The sequence below is a fragment of the Scyliorhinus canicula genome, chromosome 16 (genome assembly GCF_902713615.1).
Source record: "Scyliorhinus canicula chromosome 16, sScyCan1.1, whole genome shotgun sequence".
NCBI classification, from domain to species: domain Eukaryota; kingdom Metazoa; phylum Chordata; class Chondrichthyes; order Carcharhiniformes; family Scyliorhinidae; genus Scyliorhinus; species Scyliorhinus canicula.
In genome coordinates, this window is record NC_052161.1 from 54,945,253 (window position 1) to 54,962,469 (window position 17,217).

Below are 17,217 nucleotides of genomic sequence, written 5' to 3' on the forward strand. Positions count from 1 at the left end.
CCTGCATTCCCAGTGGACTGCTATACGTGACGGGATCATTGGTTGGGATGGCTATACTTTTTCGCTGATCATTTAATTTTACAGAAAAGAAACGGTCAATTTGTCTGATAGGCCAATTTAATTGTTATACAGCACACAAAGCCCCCTTGGACCTCATTAGATCAAAATGACTACTGTGCCACTTCCCCCTTTCACACTGACTCCCTTCCTCAGAATGTGAGATGGTGAATTTATCCTGAAATGTTACAAACGACAATTGTAAATTGATGAAATTCATCATTTGTACTGTGTTTAAAATTTGAAGTTTAAGTGGCTTAACAATAGGGAATTAGAATAATTTGAGGCAAATAACTGTTGTTCAAATTATGTTTTTTTGTGAGTGGAGAGAAATCTAAGCTTGCCTGTTGATTTTCAATAGTGGAGGTGACAAAAGAGGGAATTGGGAACTGTTAAGGCTGGGGAAAACTCAAAACTGTTCTTGTGTATGGGTGTAGAATTGTTGGGCTGCATGTGGCGCAGTGGCTACCACTGGGACTGAGTTCACAGTCACACACACAGGATCCCAGGCAGTTCCTGCATCGGTTCACATGTCAGGACTTTGCAGTGTCCTGATGTGCATTTTCTATTCTATACTTAGTCTCCAATGAACATGAAGGGCTGACCTCATTCCATGTGACTAATGAAGTTAGAGTAAATTGTATTTTTGAGCTAAGGCTTGCCGGTGGGTTGGATAGATTGTATTTCATATGGGTCTGACTAACTAGAATTTACAATGGAAGTTATCCGTCCTTCCTAAATTTGAGCTATCTAATTGATGTTTGATCTATAGATGAGACAATTTATAAAAATTGAGAACTATGAGCGATTGTTGTCATCATCATTATACAAAAGAAAGAATTTAAATTTACAACCTCCGACATCTCAAAATGCTAAGCGTTGGATAAAGTATTTTTTCATACTGTAGGAAATTGTGGCACAGGAGTTTTTCACAACAGTAATGTGACAATAAATAATATATATGTTTGAATGGTAGAGATAAGTTTAAGCAGGCAAAATTTGAAATCCCAGTTATTTACTGGGAACAAAACCACTGTTTTCTACTATACAAAAGTCAATCAAACAAATTAAGTATTGGACTGGATCCCCAGTGGCATGTTTCTTGGCACCATACCATTTGCTGGCGGCGTGATTCTTTACTCCCTTCGCTTGCCAATGAGATTTCCCATTGAGCCATTGCACACTGCCGGGAAAACCGCGGGCATTGTAGTGCTGCCGGCGGGAAAAGAGAATCCCAACACCCAAAGAATTCCTGCAATTCTCCGAGCAGCCCGGCACGATTATCGTGGCGCTGGTTTTGGTGGGGGGTGGTGGTGTGGGAGAATCGGGGCGGCGTGGCACGGTGCCCCAGCGATTCTCCCACCCGGGAGGGGAGGGGGGGGGGGGGGGAGAGAAAGAATACTGCCCAATTTTCTTGTTAATTCCTGTTTAATGTGTGGTCAAATATAAACTGTAAGTAATTAACAGAAATAACTAATACCAATGTTACGAATGAATTCCGCATTCCACTTTATTGTAGTGATCACCTATAGTCACACAGCCCTTCAAACTCTGCCCCTTACAAGGAACGTCAGCTCTGATCCACCTTGGAGCTAGTCTGATCTGCAGCCAACAGCAGTTCACAAGAACCCGATCGCACGCACGTCTTCAACACAAATCTGCTGGGGAAGAGAGCGAGAGAGAGGGGGGAGGGGGAGAGAAGGTTTCAGTCAGATTGGTTGAGTGGACTGTGGGGAAATCTGTGGACTCTGTCTTAGTCACATCTGCCATTTAGTGTATAGTGTGGTGCACTCCACAATAGTTTGCTTAATTCAGCATGGTAGCATGAGCAGCATGGTAGCATAGTAGTTAGCACTATGGTTTCACAGCACCAAGGTCCCAGGTTCGATTCCCGGTTTGGTTCACTGTCTATGCGGAGTCTGCACGTTCTCCCCATGTCTGCGTGGGTTTCCTCCGGGTGCGCTGGATTCCTCCCACAATTCTCGAAAGATGTCCCATTGGGTAATTTGGACATTCTGAATTCTCCGTGTACCCGAACAGGTGCCGGAATGTGGCGACTGGGGCTTTTCACAGTAACTTCATTGCAGTGTTAATGTAAACCTACTTGTGACAATAAAGACTATTATTATTAATTCACACTACCTCGTACTAGTCCTAGAATATAGATATTAGAAATTGTTTTGTCTTTCGGACCCTGTTTAATAAATCTTATTTTTGTTTGACCAAAATTGTGGAATCTTTGTGACTTTATTCACTTGAGCTAACTAAATCAGAGATATGGTCTAAGATAAAACAGTCCGATGATCGTTGATGCCTAGCCTTAAAAAGAAAACAATTTGATACGGTTACGCAAAATGAATAAGCACCACGTTGTGCATTCAGTTTGAATCTTTTTTTAAAAAATTTTTTTATTCTCCTCCTCTTTCACATTTTCTCCCAAATGTGCACCCAGCAATATACAATAATCAGTAATGAATGTAATGTCAATCCCCATATCAATAACAACAATCCCTTCCTCCCACCAAACCCCTGAAGGCCCGCATGTTAACATAAACAGATGACAAAAAGGAATCAGAATCACCCATAGTCACCATGAACACATACAGTCCCCAACCCACCCAGCCCCCCTAATGTTCGATGTGATCCAATTCTCAAAAGTGCATAATGAATAATGCCCATGAATTGTAGAACCCCTCCATCCATCCCCTCAGTTTAAATTTGACCAAGGTCAAATATTCCAGCAGGTCCCCCTGCCATACCAGGGCACAGGTTGGAGAGGTTGATCTCCACCCTAACAGGATCTGCCTTCGGGCGATCAGTGAGGCGAAGGCTACAACATCTGCCTCCGCGCCTGTTTCCAACCCCGGCTGGTCCGACACCCCGAATAAGGCCTCCTGAGGGCCTGGGTTCAATTTCACGTGCACCACTTAAGGGATTACTTGAAACACCTCCTTCCAGTAATCCTCCAGCTTTGGACAGGACCAAAACATATGGTTTGCAGGGCCTCCCCTGCAATGTTCGCACATAGCTTCTACCCCCTCAAAGAGCCGGCTCATCCTTACCCTTGTAAGGTGTGCTCTGTATACCACCTTCAGCTGTATTAGCCCCAACCGCGCACACAAAGTGGAGGCGTTCACCCTCCGGAGCACCTCGCACCAGAACCCCTCTTCCATACCCTCTCCCAACTCTTCCTCCCACTTTGCCTTAATCACTTCTAGTGGCGCCTTCTCCTCCTTCAAAATAGCCCTGTAAACCGCCGATGCTACCCCCTTCTCCAGTCCCCCTGTTGTACGCACCTCCTCCAGCAGTGTGGAAACGACTCTACTGGGAAGCTCTGTATCTCCTTTATGGCAAAGTCGTAGGTATCTAAATATTTCCCCCTGCTCCAGCCCATACTTCGCTCTCAGCTCCTTTAATCCTGCAAAACGACCCCCAAGAAATACATCTTTTAGTGTTTGAATTCCTTTCTCCTCCCATTTCTGAAAATTTCCATCCCACTTCCCTGGCTCAGATTCCCCCGAATCAGCATTTGCCTTGACCCTGCTCCCAAACCGAAGTGCTGGCGAAACTGCCTCCAAATTCTCAGTGAAGCCAATACTACGGGACTCTCCGAATATCTCCCCCGGGAAGTCGGGAGCGGCACTTTCGTTAGCGCCTTCAATCCCGACCCCCTACACAAACTCTCCTCCATTCTGAGCCATTGGGAGTCAACCCCTCTGACCCCGCTCCGTACCTTCTCCACATTCGCCACCCAGTAATAATACATAAGGTTCGGAAGACCCAAACCTCCTGCTTGCCTTCCTCTCTGTAGTATTCAGTTTGACTCTTAATTGGAAATTTCTGAGCTAGAAGTTTAGGAAGCAATGAAACTAGAATACAGAGTTTATTTTGGGGTGGCATGAAGTGTCAAGTATGGCATACCAGCGATAACTCAAAATTGGTACATCTTCTAGTTTCCATCAATGGCTTGGATTGTTCATCGTTGTCAGAAACTCTGTTTTGTGGATGATACTAAAATGGTGCAGACAAAATATGCAAGTGGGTAGAACACTGGCAGGTGCAATTAATCCGTTAAATGATACCATATGAAAAATGAGGCGTCGGAGAGAAGTGGTGTGAGGTAGAGCTGGGTGTTAGCGGCGTGTGTAAACTGTCTGGTGTGTTTTTGGCTGATGCCACCAGGGAAACATGTGGTTGATAAGGGGGCCAAGGAGAGATCTTTGGGCGCACAATGGGGAATTCTCTAGTTGATACCAGTACAAGGTCCAAAATGGGATACAATTAGGTCCAGTGTAAAAAGTTTTTCAGACAGTGAGTAACAATTGGTGCACACTTGTGGATAGAATTTTAAGAGGTGAAAATAAGACTAGTAGATGTTGCATCATGGAGATTAAATGACTAACTGTATCCTTCCACAATATTTATCTGCCCAACCTGGATGAAAAAGCAGAACGTTACAATTATTTTATAATTTTTAATACTTCTTCTAGATTACACTATAATCTGTTTTTAAAAAAAACATTTGTGAAATTTTCATTGACTTTTCCAATGTTGCCCTTTTCTTTTTCTAGTTCTTTGTCTCTGGAACACTGCATGTCGTAGGACAGAGACTGAAAGCTGCAATCTTTCTATGGGTATCAGAAGGGAAATTGAGACTTTTTCGTCCTGAGGCCATGATTGAACAACTGACTAAAAGGGAAAAAATCAATTTGGATCGATTGCTTACTAAAAATGGAGGGCGTGATTCTCCCAGCCCCACACTGGGCCTGAGAATCGCTGCAACCGCGCCACGCCACCCCGACGCCGGCGCCCGATTCTCCGAGGTGCGGAGAATCAGGGCCATTTGCACCGGTGCCGGTCGTGGGCCGCTGTACGAGGCCAGGCCGCCGATTCTCTGGCCCGAATGGGCCGAGTGGAAAAAGAGTTCCGCCGGCGCAGTCCACACCTGGTCACTGCCGGCAGGAACTCTGTGCGAAGGGTCAGAGGGCGTCCTGTGGAGGGTGGGGCCTTTGTCCCGTAGGGTGGGGTAGGGGGGGGGGGAGCCTCCTATGGAGTCTGGCCTCCCCCCGGGCCACAGAACCCCCGTGCCACATTGCATCGGGGCTGGCACGTTCCGTAAAGCCACCACGCATGTGCGGGTTGGTGCATCGCCACTGCGCATGCGCGGGTTGGCGCCGCCCCCAGTGTGCGCTAGCAAGTGAGGCTGGAGCGGCGTGAATCAGAATCGCTAGTATCTGCGCCTGTTTCATGCCGTCATGAAACGCAAATGCGTTCACGACGGCGCAGACACTCTGTCCCGCGTTCAGAGAATCGTGCCAGGAAAATTTGCTACCAAAAACTAAATGCTGAAATCTGAACTAACAAAATCCTGAGCATGTATGAAAGTTCATTCAGCATTCGTATCAAAATATAGGTCAATTTGACATCTACCTTCTTCTATGTGGAATTGTTGATTGGGGGAAATATCTTTATTATGTACCAGAGTAGTCTGCTTTGCTTATCCCATCAAGCCTGTCTAAATTATTTGAGATCTCTAATTTCAGTTTTTGTGACTGGCTAGATTTGGGATTCGGCACCATTCCACTGTTGGCTGCGCTTAGCCCAGCCTTTAAACCAGTGAAAGGATCCTATTACATTATCTGGAGCCATACAATTCATTATCTGGAGCCATACAATTTGACAGTATAGGAAGAGATTATTTACTTTGTTTTGCTTGTACCATCTCCTTGCCCCAGAACTAATGCCACTTCCAGCTTTATCCCCATAGCCCTGTATTATATATTCATTCACGCTCTATTGTTGTTTTTGTCTCAAGTACTTCCTTGCGGCAAAGCATTCCATGCTCCCAAAAAATATTTGTGTTAAGAAATTTGCTTCTAATCCTTCGCCATGCTTTTTTAGTGATCATTTGAAATAGATTGTGGTATTGATTTCTAAACCAGGGGAAATGGTGTATGCCTCTCGTCATTCAGTCATAATTTTTAATGACTCCATTAAATCTCCATTTTCACCATCTCTGTTCCAGTGAAAATAGTCCAAACAACCTGAGTCTCCTTATCCAGGTGAATCTGTGTTCTATGCTTGCAATATCCTTTCTGGACTAGGATGCTGAACCCTGCACACAGTATTTTTAACTGTGGCCATTGACTTGTGCAAATTTATCATTTAGCTATTTGATCTTCAATTTTGTAATGCAACTGAGAAAACGCAAGTTAGTACGAGTCCCTTGAAGACATTGAAAGCAATGATGAAATATTAGAACAATTTAACAGTGCTGACTCAGCACTGTTCTCAAATTGATAGATGAAGTCCGGCATTCTCAACTTGTTATATACCCTTTCCTAATTTGAAGCCTGAAAAGACACTAGACTGGAGTGTAATTACAATTTAAATGTAATTCCATTAGTAAATAGTTGCCCTTAAACCAGTATGTTAATAAGTCCTTCCTATTCATTTTTTTTCTTATCAGATTTGGATTGTATTTTTAAAGCTGCAGCCTGTTAATAATTAGCCTTTTAAATAAAACATTTCTCAATGCAAGAAAGAGTTGCAAAAGCATTTTGAATGTAGTTTCATTTCGCGCTAGAGTTGGAAGATCCACTGCATCTTAAGTACACTGACATCTGGTTTTCCTTTTCCTGGTTCCGGCCAATTACAGTCAAGAACCAGGTGTGAAGAGCAAAGGTCAGCATTGTAAATGCACAAACTCATTACAATTTTTGACTACTCTTTCTAGAAAAGAAATTATTCATTCAGAATAATTCTGTCTAAAGTAAATATATCAGAAAGGTGAATTTGTAAATACAAACTGATGCTTTCGATGCTGATACAGGTTTTTGGAAATGGTATTTCTTTTTCTCTATCCAAGTTGTACCATTCTGCTCTTTTACTTTTCACAAATATTTCTGCTCTTGGTTTAGGACGTTTTGCACTGCTATTTTTCCCTCTTGCACCTTCCTCCTCCTCCTCCTCCTCCCTCCAGCGCCAGAGGCTTTATCTCTGATTGTTCTCAGATTTTGATTTCCCGTTTTTCATAGAAATATTTGGACAAACTTGTGTATAGCTTTAAACCCTTTCCTCATGTCAGGAATTATGCAGTGAATTTCAATATAATAGTTTGAATTCAAAGTTTTTTAAATAGCAACAACGCTACCCACTGTGCTACTTAGCACTGTTACTTCACAGCGCCAGGGTCCCAGGTTCGATTCCCAGCTTGGGTCATTGTCGTGTGGAGTCTGCACGTTCTCCCAGTGTCTGTGTAGGTTTTCTCCCACAAGTCCCGAAAGACGGGTTGTTGGGTAATTTGGACATTCTGAATTCCCCCTCTGTGTACCCGAACAGGTGCTGGAATGTGGCGACTAGGGGCTTTTCACAGTAACTTCATTGCAGTGTTAATGTAAGCTTACTTGTGACAAGAAATATTATTATTATTTTCTTGCCACAAAAATGTTGTTGAAGTCCATGCACCGAGATGTGCAAATTTGTTATGTTCCTGTTCTCTTCCCAGAGCAGTATGACTGAGTCCAAAGACGTGCAGGTTAGGTGGATTGGACATGCTAAATTGCCCGTGGGTGTCCAAAAACAGGTTAGGAGGAGTTATAGGGTTACGGGAATAGAGTGGAAGTGAGGGCTTAAAATGGGTCGGTGCAGACTCGATGGGCCACATGGTCTCCTTCTGCACTGTATGTTCTATGAAGGCAAGATAATGTTCATTTGGGGTGTATGGTAGCAACTTGGGGGCAGCACAGTGGCCCTGTGGTTAGCACTGCTGTCATGGCGCCGAGGTCCCTCATTCAATCCCCACTCTGGGTCTCTGTACGTCTGGAGTTTGCACATTCTCCCCGTGTTTGCGTGGGTTTTGTCCCCATAACCCAAAAGATGTACAGGATAGGTGGATTGGCCACGCTAAATGGAAAAAATGAATTGGGTCCACTAAATTTAATTTTTAAAAATGGTAGCAACTTAGCCTAATGTTATCCAAGTGACTCTTCTGATGTCATAATTTTCAAGCGCCTCAGTGTTTGCCAGGCAGTATGGTCTCTAGCGTAATGATGAATGATTAAATACTTCTGATGCTGTAAAATTGCGTGAAGATACTTATCGCCTGAAACTCTTATCTCCGATCATCTACTGCTGTGTTATACTTGCAATATATTCAGGGACCTCATGACTGAACACAAGAATGCTGGATAAACCTGCCTTCATCATGGTTTTCCCTATTCCTGGATTTGATGTTCAATCTTTATATACTGAGGTTCATCAGTGGCCTGCACATTTCCCAATCTGATTTGATATGTGGCCTCTTGGTGTGTTGTTTCAGTGCGATTTAATGTCATACTCTTGGTGTTGTTTTGTCGGGTAAAGATTTATAAGAGATCTTGACATTCTTGTGTAGTACAGTAGTGAAAAATTGAGGCATCTCACTATGTAGTTTCCTTAAAGGTCAGCACTCCGTGATTTATGACCGAATTTTCTTGCATGTTGAACTTGAAATTAAAATAGTAAAAGAAAAACCATACCAAATATTCCCATATATTTCACATGTAATTTATCTACCAAAAAGCTTTTGAGCAGAATAATTGTTGTATTACGAATTGTATTAATTTGTATTTTTCTTTCCCCTTTGCTTTTAGTATTAGAAATGTACAGCACAGTGAGAGAACAGATGAAGGCTAAAAGGTAGTTTGTGATTTTGTGCACTAAACTTTTCCATTGTCATTGCATTCTTGTAACAGTCTGTGGCATAGCTTCTTACTGAGATCTGAATATTTCAACATTTGAAGGCAGTATTTGATTCATAATTCTAGTGCATAATTTGTGCAAAGGTAGCACAACTGCCGAGTTAATCACTCGTGAAATTCCAATTTACATGATGCAACATTTTTATGTTGATTATTTTTTTCTTTGTGACAAATGCTGTGCCTTAATCCTGGATGATAAATTTGATGCACAACATCATAGCCACAAGTGACAAATTAAGATGCTAAATATCAGTCTGTAAGTGTGTAAAACTTGCGTCAATGACTAATCTAGCACGTAACCAACACTAATGTACTTGTACACTGGCTGTGAAGTACAGTAAGTAGACAAACTGCTGTAGAGGCTGAACCATTTAAATGTGATTTATATAATTCAAAGATGTTTTTGTGCCAAATTGATGCAACAAACCATGCATAGTGGAAGACAGGCATGATATCTTATTGAATCAAAGTATCATGGAATTACTGTAAATGCATTAATCATTGGTGGGATTCCCCAGTCCCCCAGCCGTGTTTTTGTCGGCGCACTGTCGCTAGCTGTGGGATTCTCTCTTGCCACTTGTTGATGGGATTTCCCATACAAGCCACCCCACGTCACCAGGAAATCCATGGGCAGGGGTGTGCTGCTAGCTGGAAAATAGAATCTCAACAACCGGAGAATCCTGGCCAATGTTCAACAAGCAAAGAAGATTGTTGGTTTGAATGCTTGATTGCCAAATGCTACCATCTATTCCATGAAATTCCTGAGTGTGCACAGTCTTGTAGGTATGCTATAGTGCTTCATAAACTTCCTTCCTGTATAGTGAAAGTTGGAAAAATTTATATATTTGGGAACATTTATCCATATTGTGTACCATGTTTGTGTAAAGTAATTTGATAAGCAACCTCCCTATTGGGGTTGCTTATCAGGACATAATTTATTCAGTTTTGAACTGATGAATAATTCTCAAACTCTGGCATTTGAAGTAAGCTGTCCTCTTTCTAGTTAAAGGTCATTAATAGAAGGATACCTTCTCCACCGATGAAGTATCTCCATCTATTTCTGAGCCTGCCAGCATCTTGGAAGGATTGCTGTTTGAGCAGGAATGAACATCAGGCTTAAAAGCTCTGGCACACAGACAACATTGTGTTGTTAATTAACAGGGCTCTTTGCAAACCTCTCCTGCATTGTCTAGAAGCTGCGCAATAGCAAATCAGAGTATTTTCCCGCCCGAAGAGTCAGATACTGACCATCTAAAAGGAAAATATGGAGCTGATGCTTCAGTCTCATGAAGAATGCCCATGCCGTTGTGTAATGCCCAGCTACAATTTTCAGGTTTGGAAAGCAGAATTTTGTATAAATAAAATGACCGTTTTCTCTCTCTCTGGCTTTCTCTCCCTCTGGCTATCATTATCATGTTGCTGTGAAACCAGCAACCCTCCTTCCTGGGACATTGCATTTCAGAGCTTCCTTCAATTCTGACTCCAGAAATCATTTGATTCCCATTTTCAGCCCCATGCCAAACCAAATCCAGAGTTAAATAACTGAGTATTGCAATGCCAGATGCTGTACATGCCTACGTATGGTTCAAGAAGGTGGCTCATCATCATGAGCATGACCAGGGATGGGCAACAAATTCTGGCAGTGATGCCCAGATTTCATGACTCAATCAAAGGAAAAAAAATCCTTAGCTATCAGTGTTTTGTAAACCTGCAAGCAGAACAAAATTACAATTTCTTAGTGCAGCTCACAACATAATTAAATGATTTTTGTCTTGCGTGATTCTGATACTAATCGACTAGTAGCCAGAATTTGCTTGGCTTTCCTTTCTTTCCTTGAATTTTCCATCATTTTACACTTATGACCAAAAATAATGGTGAAATTTATTTTTTAAATTAGATATGAAACTTGTAATATTTTTCATTTGAATAAAATATTTTCAAATTTACTTTGGCCTCTAATATTTATTCCTTTTTTAATGCTAGTTATTTTTAGCTCAGTGGGCTACACAGCTGGTTTGTGATGCAGAACAAGGCCAGCAGCGCGCGTTCAGTTCCAGCTTACCCGAACAGGTGCCAGAATGTGGCGACTAGGGCTTTTCACAGTAACTTCATACTTTTGACAATAAAAAAGGTGGTTATTATTATTTTTCTCCATTCCTATAACACTCCAAAACAGCACCCACAAAGCAGGCAATCTGGAGAACTGTTAGCCTATGATTCTGCTCATGTGGAAAATGTCTCAAATTGTCAAGTTACAGAAATAAGTTGATCCTTAATATCAGTGTTGCATTTGCAACTATGTTCAATAATGCTTTAATATGCTAAAAACTGCATATTGCATATATTCTACCCTGGCTAAAACTAATTTCAGTATAGTTTGTTCAATTGGCATAAACTCTGATAAATATGTGAAGACTTCTTCAATAAATTTGGCAGGGCCATGATTGATGATGGGGTTATTGCCCCTTTTTCTGCTAACAAAGAAGCAAAAATTAGAAATAGTTTGCAATGTAAAGCCAAAACCTGAATATCATTGGAGCTACAAGGAGAATTTTCAGTGATCCATCATTGGACACTAAACTAATTTCAAAAAAATCTCATTACAATGTGTTTGCACTCATTAACATAGCAAATGATTGCAGTATAAAGCGTGCTACGCTAAATTTGTATACCACAGCTGTGCTTTGCTAATAGATTAAACTATATGATTTAATGAGACCACAACTCTGTATTTCGGGCTTCAATCATGTAATAATTTTCTGAGATGATTGATCACCCTAATTATCGATAACCTAGCTATAAATATGATTTGATTCATCCATGCTGTCGGATTGCAAATCCACATTGAATGTAGAGAAACCATGAAGAATTGTGTTAAAAGAAGGGTTACAACATAATTTGAGGCTTTTTTGCCTGACGGCTGTACAAACTGTAAACATAAATTTTGCTTGAGATTTATTCTCTCAAACATAAAAAGGTATTTTTGGCAAAAATGTTTCTACAGTTATAGATCATCTTTCGGACCCCAAAATTCTGTGCTTGGGAGAGTGATACCAGGGCATTGCAGAAGGTGAACATGAACCTGGGTCCCCCTTGTGCTCACAGCATTGAATAAGTCAGAACTTGAGGGGTGAAACCATAGAATTCCTACAATTTAGAAGGAGGCCATTCAGCCCATTGAATCTATACCGACTCCCTCACCCTATCCCTGTAACTCCACCTAACCTGCACATCTTTGGACTTTGAGAGGAAACCCACACAGACATGGGGAGACTGTGCAAACTCCACACAGTAACCCAAGGCTGGAATTGAACCCGGGTCCCTGGTGCTGTGAGGTAGTACTGCTTGCCACTGTGCCATTCTTACCTTTTAATGATTTTGATGTGGAAGTGAGCCTCAATGCCTCGTGGTAATTGTTGCTTTCTATTATGGCAATTGAAATTTAAAGCATTTATTTTAAAATTAAAATCCCACCATCAACCCAGTCACGATCCCACAGCACCACAATCTCAACATAAAGTGGGATGGTGGCAGTCTGAAAATCCTGACCCCAAATGCTCCAAGGGCACTGTCAGTGGAGTCATTGCAGGGAAGTGTCACAAAGTTGATCTCTAGTGTTGAATCTGAAATATGAATAAAAATTGGAACTTTGAGCTTTTCAGACTTGAGGCCTCTGATGTGATCGTAAATGAATATTCGCTAGTAAATAGTATAGAAAAGGTAAAGAAAAATCATTTGAAAGTTAATGTTAAAGCAACACTAGATACACTTTAAATTTGTAAAAGGACAATTTAGACTAATAGCAGGAAGAAAGGCCAATATGATGATGGGCTTCTGGACAGAGCATTGAAGGCACAGTTGGATTCCGAAATGGAGGACCGTTGGCACTTTGGGATTGATGGGCTACCTGGCTTCTACAGCTAACGTGGCTTTTCTGATCTGCTGCAGTCTCATTTTATTTCACATTGCTTTGTGTTGAGTTCACCAATAAAATGTCAGTGTGGTTGCACACGTAACCAGGGAATTAGGATGATCCTAGTCGTAATCAACAATGCTGGCTGCAGAGGACAGCCATTCGCCACTGATCTGAGACCTGACTGTCATTGAAACATAGCATATACACTGAATCCTGCATACTAGCTGTCCTTAAACAATTTCACAACTGGTTGTAGAGAATGGAGTGTATCTTAACCCTAAAAAGTGCTTGATTATTGACCTATGCGTTGCACAAAAGAAACCAGCCGCCCCTCTCAATGTTGTCATTAAACAATGCCAGAATCCAACATCATAACGCCATAAAACTGTTGGGCATATTTATCCAGGCAGATCTAAAATAAAATGTACACATCAGGTATGTCGTCAAGTGAGATGGCGGCAAAGTGGTTAGCACTGCTGCCTCGTGGCGCTGAGGACCCAGGTTCGGCCCCGGGGTACTGTCCGTGTGGAGTTTGCATGGTTTCACCTCCACAACAAGGGGAGGGGGTGGCGTAATGGTATTGTCACTGGACTTGTAAACCAGAAACGTAGGGTAATGCTCTGGGGACCTGGGTTCGATTCCAGCCACTGCAGATGGTGAAATTTGTATTCAATAAAAGAATCTGGAATTCAAAGTCTAAGGATGACCATGAAATCTCTGCAGATTGTCATAAAAACCCATGTGGTTCACTAATGTCCTTTAGGGAAGTAAATCTATCATCCTTGCCTGGTCTGGCCTACATGTGACTCTCAGCAATATGGTTGACTCTTAACTGCCCCCTCGAGGGCAATTAGGGATGGACAATAAATGCTAGCCCAGCCAGTGACGCCCACATCCCTTGAACAAATTTTTAAAAAATTTGTGCAGGATTGGCCACGATAAAGTGCCCCTTAATTGGAAAAATAAATGAATTGGGTACTCTAAATTTATTTTAAAGATATTGTTACGTGAGCAATCAGCCCTTTTGTACGTGCTTCGGAAACTGAAATACCACTTCCTCCCAAGCAATGATCTTTATGTTTTTATTTTTTTTTAAATTAGAGTATCCAATTCATTTTTTCCAATTAAGGGGCAATTTGGTGTGTTCAATCCACCTACCCTGCACATCTTTGGGTTGTGGGGGCGAAACCCACGCAAACACGGGGAGAATGTGCAAACTCCACACAGACAGTGACCCAGAGCCGGGATCGAACCTGGGACCTCGGCGCCGTGAGGCAGCAGGGCTAACCCACTGCGCCACCATACTGCCCTTCAAGCAATGATCTTAACCATTTTTTAAAAAATCTTTAATTTGCCTTGTGTGGTTGAAAGGAATCATAAAGAATCAATATAAAGCCCTTGAGTGGGTTCTGGGCAGGGCTTGCTAAGTCTTTCTTCGCCCTAATTGCTATAGTTACTCAGATGCTTTGCACAACTGTGATACGGAGACACAGTAGAACAGACATGGTGAACTCTGCCACCCTTTCGCGTGATTGCTGCTAATTTCCAAATTTCATACTTGTTACCTGCAGACAGATCTTTTAGCTCCAAATATCGTATTCAAAACAACTGACTGAATTAAAAGATGATTTCAGAATAATCCACTCCATATCCCAACTGTACAAGGAATTAACTGACTGTTTGACTTTGAATCTTAATAAAGACCTTAATTTGACTGTGTATTATTCTAGAACATAGAACATAGAACAGTACAGCACAGAACAGGCCCTTCGGCCCTCAATGTTGTGCCGAGCCATGATCACCCTACTCAAACCCACGTATCCACCCTATACACGTAACCCAACAACCCCCCCTTAACCTTACTTTTATTAGGACACTACGGGCAATTTAGCATGGCCAATCCACCTAACCCGCACATCTTTGGACTGTGGGAGGAAACCGGAGCACCCGGAGGAAACCCACGCACACAGGGGGAGGACGTGCAGACTCCACACAGACAGTGACCCAGCCGGGAATCGAACCTGGGACCCTGGAGCTGTGAAGCATTTATGCTAACCACCATGCTACCCTGCTGCCCTACTGTTCTTTCTACCATGTTTTATATTTTGCTTGTAATGATTGATTGTAAAGTTTGTCTCATTCGTCCCTTAATTTTTAAATAAACCTTTAATAGTGCAATCTTGGAAATGCTTGACTTGAACTGAATTGTATTTTGTAAATTAATACAAAGGGCAGCACGGTGGCGCAGAGGATAGCACTGCTGCCTCACGGTGCTGAGGTCCCAGGTTCGATCTCGACTCTGGGTCACTGTCCGTGTGGAGTTTGCACATTCTCCCCGTGTCTGCGTGGGTTTCCTCCGGGTGCTCCGGTTTCCTCCCACAGTCCAAAGATGTGCAGGTTAGGTGGATTGGCCATGCTAAATTGCCCTGAGTGACCAAAAAAGGTTAGGAGGGGTTATTGGGTTACGGGGATAGGGTGGAAGTGAGGGCTTAAATGGGTCGGTGCAGACTCGATGGGCCGAATGGCCTCCTTCTCCACTGTATGTTCTATGTTTATGTGGGTTTTTGCCCCCACAACCCAAAGATGTGCAGGGTAGGTGGATTGACCACGCTAAATTGCCCCTTAATTGAATAAAATGAATTGGGTACGCTAAATTTATTTTAAAGTAAAAAAAATGGCAATAGAGGTTTCAAATTAATTAATTTTTTATCATTAATTTTGTGGGATGAGAGGGCAGCATGGTGGCGCAGTGGGTTAGCCCTGCTGCCTCATGGCGCCAAGGTCCCAGGTTCGTTCCCGGCTCTGGGTCACTGTCCGTGTGGAGTTTGCACATTCTCCCCGTGCTTGCGTGGGTTTTGCCCCCACAACCCAAAGATGTGCAGAGTAGGCTGATTGGTCATGCTAAATTGCCCTTTAATTGGAAAAAATTAATTGGGTACTCTAAATTTAAAAAAGAATAAAAACAAAAAGATCACTTGTAAGACCAGTGTTTGTTGCTCATCCCTAATTGCCCTTGAGAGGGTGATGGTGAGCTGCTTTCTTGAATCACTGCAACCTACCAGGTTTTGTTATGCCTTCAGTGTTGCTGGGGAGGGAGCTCCAGAATTGTGACCCAGTGACAGTGAAGAAACTGCAACATTGATCCAGGTTGGTGCGTGACTTTGTACGGAAATTGGCAGGTAGTGGTACTCCCAGTCTTCTATTGTGCTTGGTTCACACATTTGGTAGCTGTTGTTGAAGGAGGCATGGCAAATTGCTGCAATGCATCTTGCATACGGTATGCACCACAGCCACTCCCTCCAGGTGGTGGAGGGTGTGAATATTAAAGTGATGAACGGGGTGCCAATCATGTGGGCTGCATTATCCCAGATGATGTTGATTTGACTCCGTGTTATGAGCCATGCTCAGACTAGTGCCTTATCAATGGTGGACAGATTTTGGGGATTTAGGAGGTGGGTCACTTAATGCAGAGTTCGTCTTTTCATTGGAGTATTTATATGGCAGGCCCAGATCAGTTTGTGGTCAATGGAATGCTGATGGTGGGGGATTCAGCAATGGTAATGCCGATTGGAGGGGCAGTGGTTAGATTCTCTCCTGGCACTTGTGCAGTGATGTTATTTGCCACTTAGCAACGCAATTTTGAATGTTGTCCAAGTCTTGCTGCAGTTGGACATGGACTGTTTCAGTATTTGAGGAATAATTAATTTATTCTTTCATGGGATGAGGGTGCCACTGGCAAGGCTTGTTGGCCCATCATGTTTCACAGTGGTTCGCACTGCTGCCTCACAGCGCCAGGGACCTGGGTTTAATTCCGCTTTGGGTGACTGTATTGAGTTTCTAGATTCTTTCTGTGTCTGCATGGGTTTCCCCCAGTCCAAAGGATGTGCAGGTTAGGTGGATTTGCCATGCTAAATTGCCCCTTCGTGTCCAGGGATGTGCAAGTTAGGTGGGATCTTGGGGTTATAGGATAGGGGTGTGGCCCTTGGTAGGATACTATTTCAGAGGGTTGGTGCAGACTGAATGGCCTCCTGCACTGTAGGACTTCTATGATTTACTCCAGTTGATATCATTTCATGATCCCCATAACTGAGAGTAGCTTTCAATTCCAGATTTATTGATTGAGATTTAAATTCCACCAGCAGCTGCTCGGATTTGAATAGTGTCCCCAGAACATCAGAGATTACTCGTTCAGTGGCAACATGCCACTATCTCTCCTTAATCATGAATGGTACTGACTACTGCAATCGTCAGTGATCGTCCCCATGTCTGACCGCATGTTGAAGGAAAAGCCATTGAAGCCCCTGAAGATAGTTGGACCGAGAACACTACTGTGAGGAACTCCTGTAGTGATATCCTGGAGCTGAGATGATTGGCCTTGAACAATTGTAACCATCTTCCATATGACTCCAACCAGTAGATTTTTTTCCCCCCAAATTCCCACTGACTTCAATTTTGCTAGGACTCCTTGCTGCCTCAATTGGCATGCGCAGTCACACTTGCCTC

The 17,217-nt window shown here is 42.7% G+C and overlaps 1 protein-coding gene across 1 annotated transcript in view; it reads left to right on the forward strand.

Moving 5' to 3' along the window:
• The window catches only part of LOC119950879 (exocyst complex component 6-like), a 232,849-nt gene that overhangs the window by 68,775 nt on the left and 146,857 nt on the right, over positions 1 to 17,217 (forward strand). The window contains 1 exon segment of the mRNA XM_038773764.1: positions 8,691 to 8,736. Coding sequence (XP_038629692.1) covers positions 8,691 to 8,736 — 46 coding nt within the window.